The sequence below is a fragment of the Salvelinus sp. IW2-2015 genome, linkage group LG25 (assembly GCF_002910315.2).
Source record: "Salvelinus sp. IW2-2015 linkage group LG25, ASM291031v2, whole genome shotgun sequence".
In the NCBI taxonomy this organism is placed as follows: Eukaryota; Metazoa; Chordata; class Actinopteri; order Salmoniformes; family Salmonidae; genus Salvelinus; species Salvelinus sp. IW2-2015.
Window position 1 is genome coordinate 1,242,724 of NC_036865.1, and position 15,922 is coordinate 1,258,645.

General features: G+C 41.3%; 1 protein-coding gene across 1 annotated transcript in view; it reads left to right on the forward strand.

Moving 5' to 3' along the window:
• Window positions 1-14,852, forward strand: part of wdr11 (WD repeat domain 11) — a 142,131-nt gene extending 127,279 nt beyond the window's left edge. The window contains exons 25-29 of the mRNA XM_023970051.2: window positions 8,179-8,344; window positions 8,929-9,026; window positions 9,268-9,413; window positions 9,938-10,017; window positions 10,725-14,852. Of these exons, the coding sequence (XP_023825819.1) occupies window positions 8,179-8,344; window positions 8,929-9,026; window positions 9,268-9,413; window positions 9,938-10,017; window positions 10,725-10,906 (672 nt within the window). The 3' untranslated portion in view covers window positions 10,907-14,852. The remainder of the gene's footprint in view (window positions 1-8,178; window positions 8,345-8,928; window positions 9,027-9,267; window positions 9,414-9,937; window positions 10,018-10,724) is intronic.
• The last annotated feature ends 1,070 nt before the right edge of the window (window positions 14,853-15,922 follow it).

Consider the following 15,922-nt stretch of genomic DNA (forward strand, 5'->3'; position numbering starts at 1 on the left):
CCTTATGTTAGGTCCTGATCTGGCTATGCCATATCATTTAGCAGACGTGTGAAGAATACAATTGAACAAAGCTGAATAAAATATAAAGGATATTTTTRTCCAAATGATTTGGAGTGCGCACATGCGGCTATTCTGTGTTGAGCGGTTAACAAAGAAATAGGTACTCTTTTATGCTTAATTTAGAGTTATTAACTTATCTCGGGTAGGGGGCAGCATTTGGAATTTTGGATGAAAAGCATGCCCAAATTAAACTGCCTGCTTCTCGGGCCCAGAAGATATGATATGCATATAACTGGTAGATTTGGATAGAAAACACTCTAAAGAAAACACTCTAAGATTTGGCAGGCGAAAACCTGAGAAAAATCAGGTTGAAAAATCCATTCAGGAATCTTTTGGGGGGTGGTTGTACTTTTCTATTCAATGCCATTACAGTATCCATTGACTTAAGACTCAAATTGCAGTTCCTATGCCTTCCACTAGATGTCAACGGTCTTTAGAAATTGTTTCAGGCTTGTATTCTGAAAAATTAGGAACTAAGAGCAGTCTGAATGAGTGGACCCTAAAGTGTCACAGAGCTTTTTCATGCGCGCGACCGAGAGAGTGCCTTTCTTGTTTACCTTTTACGTCTTTCGCCGTAAAGCATTTTAAAAATCTGACACCGTGGTTGGATTCACAAGAAGTTCATCTTTAAACCTATGTAAAATATGTTTTGTTTTCTGTATTTTTATAATGAGTATTTCTGTATTTGAATTTGGCGCCCAGCAGTTTCACTGGCTGTTGAAGAGGTGGGACACTAACGTCTCACGTACCCAAGAGAGGTTAATGACACGTTAGTTGTTTTACAAACATTGGGCTATATGTTTTGATATTTTTATACATTGTAAGGCTGCATGATGTGACTAATGATGATTTGAAAAAAGTTGCTTGAAAGGCATGAACTCTGCTTTGTTTTTTGCGCAGGCTGTACACACTTCGTCAGTCTCTCATTTACACTTGATAATGCCTCGAATTTCCCAGCGGCATCCCCTTTGTCTGGCCATAATGCACCCTAAAAAAATCCATGCCTTTTGCAGCCCTTCTCCCTGTGTGCTGCCTGCTCCGAAGCACKACTCACCTCACTCACACAGCTCTCCTTCACGTCATCTGGTCTTTCTCACAGGCTACAAGTGAAGACAGACACATTGGGGACGCAACTGCGCACGTCCTTATCCAATTCCGAGGTGCATGTTGAAGATATTGTAAGAACTGTRCACATTTACTTTTTGTCAGACAACAAGATGAGTAGGCCTGAAGAGCAGCAAAAGCACTAGCCTATGTCAATCTACTATCCCCCATAGTACAAAAGTTGAGCTATTCTGTGCGAGAAATAAATATTCCAAACATAATCTGGGACAGTTGTGGGATGCGATAGATCCCAAATTAACACAACCACTATAATAAATAAAAAATMWAAACGTTTTTGCGGGYATGAGGATGACGCAACAGATCAGAACATTTAGCTGAAAATGTTGATCAACTATTACACTATTTCTTCACATACGCGCAGCGTTGCACACATGGCAGTAGGCTATAAGCGCGGATGTTCCATTAGCGGGAAAACACCATTATCAAAATTGACCGTAAAATGTGATTATGCATGTTATCCTTTTATTATAAAGGTGCATTTTTATTGTGAAAATGATCTTCCCAAAACTTGAAACTCGTGCTGCATACAGTATTGTAAAGTGGATTAATGTGCTTCTTTTTAAGAAGTTATTTGGCCACTTTAGTTGTGATACAAACATTATCAAAACATGAGGTGTGCGACTATTATTCGACAAAGTAAAAAAAWATATATATATTGTTTCTTGCCTTAACCTGTTCATCATTCACAAGTGATAACATATAATTCGTAAGTGATAGGCTAATATTGTCACCCATCAGACTATTCTTGATTTAATCTTGGCTTTACATATACTAAATAATATATGTGTGAAGTTCGTTTTGATTTAAAATGGACCATTAACATGCACCTGACTCGAAACAGGGGCAGGGGGAAAAATACATGTCATCTSTGCACTTAAATAGCGAATGGAGGACACTTTTCCTGTGGTTCATTTTCATGCCAGCCAGGTAGGCTATACTCCTGTTGTAAAGATAAGCAATGTGCTTTATATTTGCTTAATATTAGGAAAGTTGAGAAATAAATATAGTAGGCTTAGCCTATAGAAAGCTGATGGGATCCTTCTCTTTTTAAGAGGCCGTCAATCTGTTTTCTCGCACAATTGCATAGCCTATAYAAATGTTGTGCAACATGACCTCATTGACTCTCATGAAGTGTTTGATTTAGATTTTCGATGGCATTTGCATTGATGTCATAGTGATTAGAGGGACAATAGAGTGCTGAGTACCAGGCAGTTAGCAAATTTGGTTGGCTACTAATGACCATTAGCAGCATCAGAGCTTGGAGAYGCCTAATTACCGTGACTAAATGGTCATGTGGAATTTGACTGCCTTCATGACTCGTGACCACCGGTGTGGCAGTAATACGGTCACCACAACAGCCCTAATCTACACACAATACCCCATAATGACAACGCTTGGACTTTCCAAAAGGCACCCAAAGGACTCTCAGACCATGAGAAACAAGATTCTCTGGTCTGATGAAACCAATATTAAACTCTTTGGCCTGAATGCCAAGTGTCACGTCTGGAGGAAACCTGGCAKCATCCCTACGGTGAAGCATGGTGGTGGAAGCATCATGCTGTGGGGGATGTTTTTCAGCGGCAGGGACAAGGAGACTAGTCACGATCGAGGGAAAGATGAACAGAGCAAAGTACAGAGAGATCCTTGATGAAAACCTGCTCCAGAACTCTCAGGACCTCAGACTGTGGCAACTGTTCACCTTCCAACAGGACAACGACCCTAAGCSCACAGCCAAGACAACGCAGGAATGGCTTCGGGACAAGATTCTGAATGTCCTTCAATGGCCCAGCCAGAGCCCGGAATTGAACATCTCTGGAGAGACCTGAAATTAGATGTGRAGCGACGCTCCCCATCCAACCTGACAGAGCTTGAGAGGATCTGCACATGTGTGCCAAGCTTGTAGCGTCATACCCAAGAAGACTCGATGCTGTAATCGCTGCCGAACGTACTAAAACAAAGTACTGTGACACACTGCCCCAGACCATGACGGATCCTCCACTTCCAAATCGATCCCGCTCCAGAGTACAGGCCTTGGTGTAACGCTCATTCCATCGACGATAAACGTGAATCTGACCATCACCCCTGGTGAGACAAAACCGCAACTCGTCAGTGAAGAGCACTTTTTGCCAGTCCTGTCTGGTCCAGCNCACAGCCAAGACAACGCAGGAATGGCTTCGGGACAAGATTCTGAATGTCCTTCAATGGCCCAGCCAGAGCCCGGAATTGAACATCTCTGGAGAGACCTGAAATTAGATGTGRAGCGACGCTCCCCATCCAACCTGACAGAGCTTGAGAGGATCTGCACATGTGTGCCAAGCTTGTAGCGTCATACCCAAGAAGACTCGATGCTGTAATCGCTGCCGAACGTACTAAAACAAAGTACTGTGACACACTGCCCCAGACCATGACGGATCCTCCACTTCCAAATCGATCCCGCTCCAGAGTACAGGCCTTGGTGTAACGCTCATTCCATCGACGATAAACGTGAATCTGACCATCACCCCTGGTGAGACAAAACCGCAACTCGTCAGTGAAGAGCACTTTTTGCCAGTCCTGTCTGGTCCAGCGACGGTGGGTTTGTGCCCATAGGCGACGTTGTTGCCGGTGTACCTGTCCCGCAGGTGTGATGTTCGGATGTCCTGATCCTGTGCAGGTGTTGTTCCACGTGGTCTGCCACTGCGTGGACAATCAGCTGTCCGTCCTGTCTCCCTGTCGCGCCGTCTTAGGCGTCTCACAGTACGGACATTGCAATTTATTGCCCTGGACACATCTACTGTCCTCATGCCTCCTTGCAGCATGCCTATGGCACATTCAAGCAGATAAGCAGGGACCCTGGACATCTTTCTTTTGGTGTTTTTCAGTGTCAGTAGAAAGGCCTATTTAGTGTCCTAAGTTTTCATAACTGTGACCTTAATTGCCTACTGTCTGTAAGCTGTTAGTGTCTTAACGACCGTTCCACAGGTGCATGTTCATTAATTGTTTATGGTTCATTGAACAAGCATGGGAATGGGGGAGCGCTATTTCCACTTTGTAAAAAATCGTCCCCAAATTAAACTGCCTCGTACTCAATTCTTGCTCGTACAATATGCATATTATTATTACCCACTGGATAGAAAACACTCTCTAGTTTCTAAAACCGTTTGAATTATATCTGTGAGTAAAACAGAACTCATTTTGCAGCAAACTTCCTGTCAGGAAGTGAGAAATCTGAAATCGAGGGCTCTGTTCCAGGGTCAGTCTATTAATTTGCATGGAATCTTTGGGTCTACATGCACTGCATACGCCTTCCARTAGATGTCAGTAGGCAGTGAGAGTTGGAATGGGGTGTCTAGCTAGATCTGAGGCCGAACAAGACCTCTTGGAACCGTGGGTCTGGTCTTTCCACCGTTTGGCTTGACGCAAGAGGGACCTCTGCATTGCGTTCAGAAAAGCTTTCCTTTTAGAAGTTAGATYTATCCGGCTCTGATTTTATTTGATATATGTGTTAACATCATAAACTAGTTATATTAAACCGACTTATATCAGTTTATAGCAGTTGATTGCGATTTTCGGTATTTTGTTTGTTATGCGTTCTGGTGAGTTGMGCACTTCCGTGCCGCATGGCCAGCTTTGTTAGCTAAATCGACAGATGAAGACGACATTCTACAACCGAACAACGATTATTCTGGAAAAAGGACACCTTGTACAAGATTCTGATGGAAGCTCATCAAATAGTAGGAACCATTTATGATATTATTTTGAATTTCTGTCAAATGTTTAGACTATATTCCGCCCAGATTTCGGGCGCTGTCTCGCTATAACGTAAGCTGTATGTCGTACTAAGGTTATTTTTAAAAATCTAACACAGCGGTTGCATTAAGAACTAGTGTATCTTTCATTTGCTGTCCAACCTGTATTTTTTAGTAAAGTATATGATTAGTTATTTGATTAGATGATGTGAGTGTCAGAAATATATCCGGATTATTTTGTGCAGTTTGGCTAGTATTCTCATTGTTCAACCACGAATTGTACCGCTAAATATGCACATTTTCGAACAAACCATATGTATTGTGTAATATGATGTTATAGGACTGTCATCTGATGAAGTTTGAGAAGGGTAGTGAAAAAATTAATATCTTTTGCTGGTTTATTCGCTATCGCTAACGTGCCTTGAATGAATGCGGTTGTGTGGTAGGCTATTGTAGTAAGCTAATATAATGCTATATTGTGTTTCCGCTGTAAAACACTTAAAAAATCTGAAATATTGGCTGGATTCACAAGATGTTTGTCTTTCATTTGCTGTACACCATGTATTTTTCATAAATGTTTTATGATGAGTATTTAGGTATTCACGTTGGTTTCTGTAGTTATTCTAGCTGCTTTGGTGAGACTTGTGATGGTGGCTGCAATTAAAACTATGATTTATACCTGAAATATGCACATTTTTCGAAACAAAACATATGCTATACAATAAATATGTTATCAGACTGTCATCTGATGAAGTTGTTTCTTGGTTAGTGACTATTTATATCTTTATTTGGTCGAATTTGTGATAGCTACCTATGCAGTAAAAAATGTGAAAATATGCGGTTGGGTCTTTTGCTATCGTGGTTAGCTAATAGAAATACATATTGTGTTTTCCCTGTAAAACATTTATAAATCGGATAGAGATGATGTGGATTCACATCATCTGGTGTCTTACTTGTGATTTCATGATATTTAGATGCTAGTATTTACTTGTGGCGCTATGCTAGGCTATGCTATCAGCTTTTTACTGATGAGGGTGCTCCCGGATCGCGGATGATACCAAGTAGAGTTAAGCCTTTACAATGAAGATCTGTGAAGTTATTTTTTATCTCGAAAGACAGGGTCCTGAAAAATGTCTTTCTTTGCTGAGTTTATATACATTGCTACAATACTAAAACCTGTTATTGCTTTGTCATTATGGGCTATTGTCTGGAGATTTACGAGAGAGAAAAACAAACAATTGAATCCATTTTTTGAATAAGGCTGTAACTTATCAAAATGTGGAAAAAGTCGAGGGGTCTGAAATTTTCCAAATGCACTTTATGCTCGGAAGTCTGGAGATCCTAAACATGTTTATGTTAACTTCTCAGGAAGGTGGGATGGTAGCCGAAAACTTGGCCAAAATCCAGAAAAAATGTAGCGCGCCAAATTCAAATATATTACCATAAAAATCAATCTTTCATAAAATCACACGTGAAAGACACCAAATTAAAGCTACACATGTTGTGAATCAGCCAACATGTCTGATTTCAAAAGGATTTACGGGACAGCACACCAAACAATTATGTTAGCTCAGTACATAGCCACAGAAAAACACAGCCATTTTCCCAGCAAAGATAGTAGTAACAAAAACCAGAAATAGAGATAAAATTAATCACTAACCTTTGAATATCTTCTTCAGATGACACTCATATGACCATCATGTACACAATACATTTATGTTTTGTCGATAATGTGCATATTTTATATCCACAAATCTCGGTTTACATTGGCGCCATGTCAGAAATGCCTCAAAATATCCGAGTAATTACAGAGAGCCACGTCAATAAAGAAATATTCATCATAAACTTTGATGAAAGATACATGTTTACATATAATTAAAGATCACCTTGTTCCTAATGCAACCGCTGGTCAGATTATTTATGTTTTTATTACGTAAAAATCACACCATGCAAAATCTGAGACGGCGCTCAGATAGTAACAAATTTTCCGCCATGTTGGAGTCAACAGAAATACGAAATTACATCAATAAATATTCCCTTACCTTTGATTATCTTTCATCAGAATGCAGTGCACAGGAATCCTAGTTTCCACAATAAATCTCTTGTTTGTTCGATAAGTCCATTACTTATGTCCAATTAGCTAATTTTGCTAGCATGTTGTAGTGCACGTGTCCAACGCTCAGCAGCTGCAGCAAATGTCGGACAAAAACTTCTAAAAGTTATATTCCAGGTCGAATAAACTGGTCAAAACTTAGTAGAAATCAGATCTTCAGGATGTTATCATTTATATCCAATAAGGTTCCACCCGGAGAATTCTTTTCAGTCTCTAAAGTAATGGAACGCAAGACGATATAAATGAGAAAGCGCGTGACCAAGAACTGGCAATCTGCCAGACCACTGACTCATCCCCCTCCATGGGATACACAGAGCATAAGCTTCATTCCACGTTCTACTGGACTGTTGACATCTTAGTGGAAGGCGTATGAATGCAACAGATCCATATATTACAGGGAATTGAATAGGTGATGACTTTAACAACGACCACTCTCAGAATTTTCACTTCCGTTTTGGATTCCTCTCAGGTTTTTGCCTGCCATATGAGTTCTGTTATACTCACAGACATCATTCAAACAGTTTTAGAAACTTCAGAGTGTTTTCTATCCAATAGTAATAATAATATGCATATATTAGCATGTGGGACAGAGTAGGAGGCAGTTCACTATGGGCACGAAATTCATCCAAAAGTGAAAATGCTGCCCCCTATACCAAAGAAGTTAACTACTGGTCAATTACTCACTGGTCAATTACTCACTGGTCCATAGTGTATTGCCACCATTTACCTGATTAAAGGTATAAATAATGATTGTGTTTTTCCCTCCTCTCATTCACTCTCTGTACCTCTTTTCTTTGTTCTTTATTTGSATCCCCATTAGCTGACGCCTTGGCCCTAGCGACCGCTAGTCTTCCTAGAGTCCACAAAAGAAAGACATTGCAAACATAACAGAGATGCCCCAAAAACATATGAAAAACACTGTCAATTTGGACAATGGTAGGCATCACAGACATTGAATAAAGAACAGCGAGACGAGAGAACTCAAAGCAACACAATACTTTTGACACACACCCTCTTTCAACTTCCCTGTCTCTCTCTCACGGTCTTTATCCCCAATAAAGAAAAGAAAACAGTTGCGAGCTGTGGGACTGCCTCCTTTAAAATAACAAATGATCTTAAAACATTTCTCTTCTCCTGTCTTCTCTCCCTCAGACGGACCGAGCGGTGCAGTTGCTGTTGGAGACTAGTGCTGACAACCCCAGTTACTACTGTGACTCGCTGAAGGCGTGTCTGGTGACCACCATCACCTCCTCAGGGCCCTCCCAGAGCACCATCAAACTAGTGGCCACCAACATGATCGCCAACGGCAAACTGGCAGGTAACTGGAAGCCATATAATTAAATATAACTCTAGTTTATGGAAGGTTTATGACATCTGCCACTCTAGTATTTTATTTCTAAGCTGCCTTCCCAGAGCACCATCAAACTGGTGGCCACAATCATGATCTCCAAAGGCAATCTGGCATGTACTGGTGGCCATAAAGCTCAATAGAACACTAGTTCCGTTAAGTTTTATGATGTCAGTCACTCTAGTATTATACTGTATATCTACGCAGGTGGCTACAAAGAGACTATTGTTTCAACTGTGGTACCATTGTGGTGTTCTAATACCCAGAACAGCCTAGGCAGAGCCTCTGCCATTGCACGCCCCCACCTCTAGTTCTATGGAGTAGGTTGTGTGTTGAGTGTATTATTATGCAGTGTATTATTACCACGGTCCCCTTCTGCAGCACAGCAGCTCACATAACAGGTAGTTTAACTCCACAGCCCATWAAAAAAAGGCCTTTTAGCGCAGTTATAGCTTCCCTTAGTAATCAATCCTCAAACCACCCTCATCTCACACACTCCATCACTCTCTCTGTCTCGCTCTCTCTCCCACTCTCTTTTTTTCTCCGTCTGTCAGAGGGAGTACAACTGCTGTGTTTGATTGACAAGGCTGCGGACGCATGCCGATACCTGCAGACCTATGGGGAGTGGAACCGCGCTGCCTGGCTGGCTAAGGTAACTTATCTTTCACTCATCTGTCCATCATCAGTATCCCATTTAAAGTACTAGGCCCGGAGAAACTCTCAGATCATATTGCTGGGCCGGAGTCAAGGAGATGGTTCGTTGCAAATCAAGAGTGTACCGTCATGTAAAATGTCGTGGTKGTTAAGATAAAGCCTATGAAACCTAGTTGAAATTCTAACTTGATTGCGTATGTCTGCCTCTGTATGCGCGTGTGCCTGCGACTGTGTGCCAGGTGCGCCTGAACCCGGCAGAGAGCTCAGACGTGCTAAAGCGTTGGGCAGAGCACCTCTGCTCCCCCCAGGTCAACCAGAAGTCTAAGGCCATCCTAGTGCTGCTATCCTTGGGCTGCTTCCATAAAGTAGGAGAGATGCTCCAAAGGTAACCGTAACAGCCTCTCTCTCTCATCTTCCCCATGATCAGCTCCTCTGGGACTTTATTCTGCTTTTTGCTCAGCTCTGTGTTATCCATCACTCTGTCTCCAAATTGGTCCTCGTTGTCTAACTTTGAGCATTTACAAAGGTGCGGTGGTGTCCTCCTACCTTGCTTCTCTCGCCACTTTCAATATTGATCTGCTCTGTGTGAGTGGACCTGCTGTCTCAGTTGCAGCCTGCATTTTAATATGCCTCTCCCCATGACACATCTCAAATGAAATTAGAAAGGCGTGTGGCTGGCAGGCTGACATGAAGCTTCAAGAACAGAGATATGAAAGTTGTGATGATGCACACCTCTCTCTGATGTCTCTCCCACCCCCCCTCCTCTCTCTGATGTCTCTCCCAACCCCCTCCTCTCTCTGATGTCTCCCCCACCCCCCCTCCTCTCTCTCTCTCTCTCTCTCTCTCTCTCTCTCTCTCCCCCCTGTCTCTCTACCTCTTTCTCCCATCCATCAATCTCAACTGTGACAGCATGAGGTACTTTGACCGTGCGGCGCTCTTCATTGAAGCCTGTCTGAAGTACGGAGTGATGGAGGCCAACGATTCCACCAATATCCTTTCAAAGTGAAGACATCATACAGTCTGCGGCTGTGCTAATCAGGTTATTCTCAGTCTTTCTCACATAAAGTGTGTCTGGTCTAATACCACAGCAGTCTGGACGTACTGTACCTTTTATAGGACCGTTCACATGCTTTATTTTCTTCACCTGAAGAGTGAACACCACACTACCTTTTGTACCTTGATGTTTTATTCAGACAGAAGAGAGGGAGATTGATGAATAGGTGAAACAGTATGAAGGGTTGAGGCGGGGATTGAACCTCAGTCTCCGGGGTTGTGGTACACAGTATGTGCAGAGCCAGAAGTGTTAACACTCAACTACAGGCTGAACACTTCACATCCTTTATCCAACCACATCTTACTGTGCATTGGGGTTTGTCTGTTTCTTGTTTTTACCACACTTTATTGAGCAACTTAAATTCACTGCCCCTCTTTAAATAGCTAGGTTTGGCTACCTTCTGTCRTAAGATATCAGAGAACTCAGACACAGAGAACAAAAACTCTGATTGTTATCCTGGAGGGACATACCCTGCTAGGTTAGCCCAAGAGAGTAGTCTGCTGTGTGTCTGTTCCATGAGTAATCTTGATTGAGAGGAATCTAAAGTGTTGTTGTGCAGAATGGTCCTGGGTTTCGGGCCCATTGAGGGGTTTTATTTGAAACCATTCCCCAGTGTTTTCTCCTTGACCTATGTGTCGCCACATAAGCTGATCGGGGCTGCGTTCGTYGACTACGCCCGACTGCTGCGCACCCTGGGCCTGAGGGAGAGCGCCGCGTTCTGGGCATCGCGGGCAGGGGGCGCCGGAGAGCAGCTGCTGGAAGAACTCTTCCAGGGAGAGGGGGCAGTGCCCGAGGAAACGGAGGGCCCGGAGAACACCGAGTGATCCCTGAGTGTGGAGGAGAGAAAAGGGGAGGAGTTGCCCATAAGCAAAGATCTATGATCAGCTAACGCTCTCACCCCCTCCTAATCGTAACTATTACAGGTGAAAATGCTAAACTGATCTTGGATAAGTGTTCTAGGGGCAATTTAGGGGGAGAGGAGAGGAAGTGTTTTTCACTGGAGATTGCCATGTCTGTGAATATGTTTGTGTGTGTTCTGATTCGTCACGTGATCAGTGTATGTGTATGCATGTTGATTTCTCCCCCAGTGGCAGACCAAATGGAACCACACACTCACTCGCACAGCAAATACATACATTCATGGTTATTAAAAACAGATTAAGAGATTATAATCCGTTTTTGTTGATTGATTTGAGATTTTGAATGATCTGTTAGCTTTATTTTGAGTGTTTTTTTAATAATCTGACTCTTCTGCGGAAGATTCGATCAAAGTTTGCTGACTGTCGACGTACTGCTATTACCGTTTAAAGCAGTTAAAAGTGGCACAACCTTTTATCCTTCAACATTCTGTATTATACACTCCCTTTTATTTAATGATGGTGTCAGTGTAAATTTAAATTAATGTTTGAATGAATGACATTAAGGTCAAGTGAGTGTCCATTCCCTGTAGCTCAGACATGAAGCAGACCAATGTCCCACACAATGTACCTGACCTGGGTTCAAATACTATTTGAAATCTTTCAAATACTTTGAGTGTTTGCTTTAGCCTGCTTGGAGTGTCAGATGGGCGTGGTTTGCACGGTTGAGACGTATCTATTGGTTATATTGCAGCAGGCAAGCTCAGTCAAGCACGTGTTGTAGTATTTGAGCCCCGGTCTGCTGTGTAGTGACTGAGAGTAGGTGGTATAGAGCAYCTCTATTAAGACTGACCAAAGCCAGGCATAGTTAGCACAGGGGACTGCATTCATCAACTTCTCCCTGCATTACAGATGGGACACTGATGAGGCTCTTCCTCTAGTCTAGTTAGCCAGGATTGTTTGCGCTAACAGACACAGTATATTATACCCCTACACAGAAGAGAGGATTTGACCACTACTAGCTATAAGGGCTTCTTGGTTAATATATAAAATGTGGGCATGAAGTATTCAACAGTTGGATTGCAGATTGATCTCCAGCTTTTTCCTATAAGGACATAAGATGTCAGTTTTATTGTGTGTTTTCTGATGTGTGAAGTATGAGGATGTCTCATTAAAATATCATGTTTAGCAAATCATTCTAGTGGARCAGAAAAGACAGAATCAGCATGAAGTTGACTGCTGTTCTGTCAAGATCACTAAAAGTCATGGCATTGGCTGGTACCAGGCTCAGGACTAAAATGAGCCAATCAGCAAGTACTTCCTGTCGCACACTGTAGGGTTGCATTCTAAAGGATCCACAAACTGCATTACACAATCTGTATCTAAGTACAGTTGAAGTCAGAAGTTTACATACACCTTAGCCAAATACATTTCAACTCAGTTTTTCACAATTCCTGACAATTAATCCTGGTAAAAGGTCAGTTAGGATCACCACTTTATTTTACGAATGTGAAATGTCAGAATAATAGCAGAGAGAATGATTTATTTCAGCTTTTTTTTCTTTCATCACATTCCCAGTGCGTCAGAAGTTTACATACACTCAATTCGTATTTGGTAGCATTGCCTTTAAATTGTTTAACTTGGGTCAAATGTTTCGGGTAGCCTTCCACAAGCTTCCCACAATAAGTTGGTTYAATTCTMGCCAATTCCCTCTGACAGAGCTGGTGTAACTGAGTRAGGTTTGTAGGCATCCTTGCTTGCATAAGGTTTTTCAGTTCTSCCTACAAATATTCTATGGGATTGAGGTCAGGGCTTTGATGGCCACTCCAATACCTTGACTTTGTTGTCCTTAAGCCATTTTGCCACAACTTTGGACGTATACTTGGGGTCATTGTCCATATGGAAGACCCGTGCTTCACGGTTGGGATGGTGTTCTTCGGCTTGCAAGCATCCTCCTTTTTCCTCCGAACATAACGATGGTCATTGTGGCCAAACAGTTCTATTTTTGATTCATCAGACCGGACCGGAGGATATTTCTCCAAAAAGTAAGATCTTTGTCCCCCATGTGCAGTTGCAAATCGTAGACTGGCTTTTTTATGGCGGTTTTGGAGCAGTGGCTTCTTCCTTGCTGAGCGGCCTTTGAATGGTTATGTCGATATAAGACTCGTTTTACTGTGGATATAGATACTTTTGTACCTGTTTCCTCCAGCATCTTCACCATGTCCTTTGCTGTTGTTCTGGGATTCATTTGCACTTTTCGCACCAAAGTACGTTCATCTCTAGGAGACAAAACGCGTCTCCTTCCTGAATGGTATGACGGCTGTGTGGTGCTGTGGTATTTGTACTTGCATACTATTGTTTGTACAGATGAACGTGGTACCTTCAGGCGTTTGGAAATTGCTCCCAAGATGAACCAGACTTGTGGAGGTCTACATTTTTTTTTCTGAGGCCTTGGCTGATTTCTTTTGATTTTCCCAGGATGTCAAGTAAAGAGGCACTGAGTTTGAAGGTAGGCCTTGAAAGACTTCCACAGGTATACCTCCAATTGAGTCAAATTATGTCAATTAGCATATCAGAGGCTTCTAAAGCCATGACATCATTTTCTGGAATTTTCCAAGCTGTTTAAAGGCACAGTCAACTTAGTGTATGTAAACTTCTGACCCACTGGAATTGTGATACAGTGAATTATAAGTGAAATAATCTGTGTAAACAATTGTTGGAAAAATGACAAAGTAGATGTCCTAACCAACTTGCCAAAAGTATAGTTTGTTAACAAGAAATTTGTGGAGTGGTTGAAAAACGAGTTTTAATGACTCCAACCTAAGTGTATGTAAACTTACGACTTCAACTGTATCAGTAGGCTAAACCATTCTAACCATTGACTCACACCCACATACCAAAAACTGTATAGCTCTTAAACCACTCACCAAAAACGACCAATCCCTTGTCAACTCTTCCGTATTAGGAGAGCGGGTAAAATATTGTTTTTTTCCCCCTGCCTCGTCTGTCTTGTTAAAAGTCAAAACTATTAAAGAAATTAATTATTTTAAAAAATATATATACTTAAAAATATGTGAATGATGTACATGAAAAGTAATTCTGTGTTTAGTAGCACTTGTATTATGTTTTCTTGTTCAGAAATTATATTGTAACTAAATCCGTGTGTCGTTCTGTTGCCGAAACACGTGAGTGCTGTTCTAGTCTGGGATGTTGTTGACCACCCTAGGCAATGTCACTATGGTAACCCATGCTTATTTTGGGGATTACACAGGGCTTAGTTCCCACATATCCGTCATGTAGTTTCAGTGTGTTTGGAGTTTTAGTTTCCATTATGCCTGAAATGGACTAGAGTCCAAACCATAGAAATAGAATCTATGGTTTACTATTTCTATGGTCTAAAAGATCCAATCAGTTGATATGATACTGTTTATGTTGATCTAATCATGTCCTACAGTATTGTCAAAGTAATATTGTACCCCTAGCCTGGTCCCAAATCTATTTATGCTGTCTTGCCAATGCTGCCCATAGGAGTTGGCAAGACAGCACAAACAGACCTGGAATCAGGCTACTGTACCCCTTCTGGTGTCTTTTAAAGTAGATTTGTATTAACAACTGCTGCTTTGTTTCATTTTGTTGTTAAACTTTACAGAACAACTGTCTGCCTTTTTAAGGGGTTATTGTATGTGACTTAGACGTTAACTACATATAGAAAAAAATCTGCCTTTTTTATTTTGTTTTGATTTGAAGAAAATTTATCATTTTGACGGTGTCAAAAATTGGAAAAGCTTTGCCTTTTTTTCTTGTCGTCTCATAATGTTTACACTGAGTGACCCTCACGTCCGCTTTGAGCTTTATAAATCTTGTTCTGGGAAGAAAAAAAATCAAATGGATAGCAATAAAAGCATTTAAAGTATCTACCTGTATTGTGTCTCTCTCTCTATCTGACCACATGAGGGCACTGTTGTACTATGAGAGAGACAAAGTGAGTAAAAAAAGTGTATCAAACAGCCATGGACAGACTGGAATACTTTTGGGAAATCCCTTTAGTACATTAAATCAAATGTTAAGTCATTTAAAACGTCTAAGCCGTGGGGGGGGGGGGGGTTCTAAGCTGACATGGAATTGTTTTCAGGAGTTCATACCATGGATTGTTTAGGTATTTGATTTTGGATTTTAGGACCCCTTTATGTATAAAAAATATATTTAAATTGTTGGATTCAATTTTTTMGGGCATTTACTAGCTCATAGAAATGCATTGAATAACACATTCATAAATGGCAAAAAAGGAATAKGGTTTTGAGTGTATGTCCTATATCTTTTGCCTTTTGGTAGGACGTCATTGTAAATAAGAATTTGTTCTTAACAGACTTTCCTGGTTAAATAAAGGTTAATTAACTAAAAATATAAAAATACCTAGGCGATCAGGAAATATATATATTTTTTACACACATTTAACCCCTTATTTTTGTTGGCACGAAACTAACATTAATTTGTATGGGTTACATTTAGCCCATGACAGTTGTGGGGGTTGTAGAGCAAAACAGAAGAGTCTTCCTTTTCGAGAGTGGTCATAGTAGTTAGTAGGCCAAACCGTCTGGATGCTGCAGATGTTTTCGTGGGAAGACCAATTTTTGGGATGTCTCCTGGTTTGACAGACGGTTCTGTAGCTCTGCTACTTTCCACCGCAGATGCCGGATGGTGACATAAGCGGATGAGGTGGATTGAGACGCAGCCCATGCTAAAAAAACATATCTCTAGAATAAACTGACAGATTTTGATGGATTTTTTAAAATGTTACTTAGATTGACACACTGACTAATTCCTTGATTACAACGTCATTGCGCAAAATGGTACGAAGCATCATCTGGATATGTGTGCATCAAAAGTTAAATTCACCTTCTGCTACCATTTCTGTCAAGCCATCTACGCATACAGTTTGACGAGTAAGTTTGATAAATCCAATGCATGCACCACACAGAATGC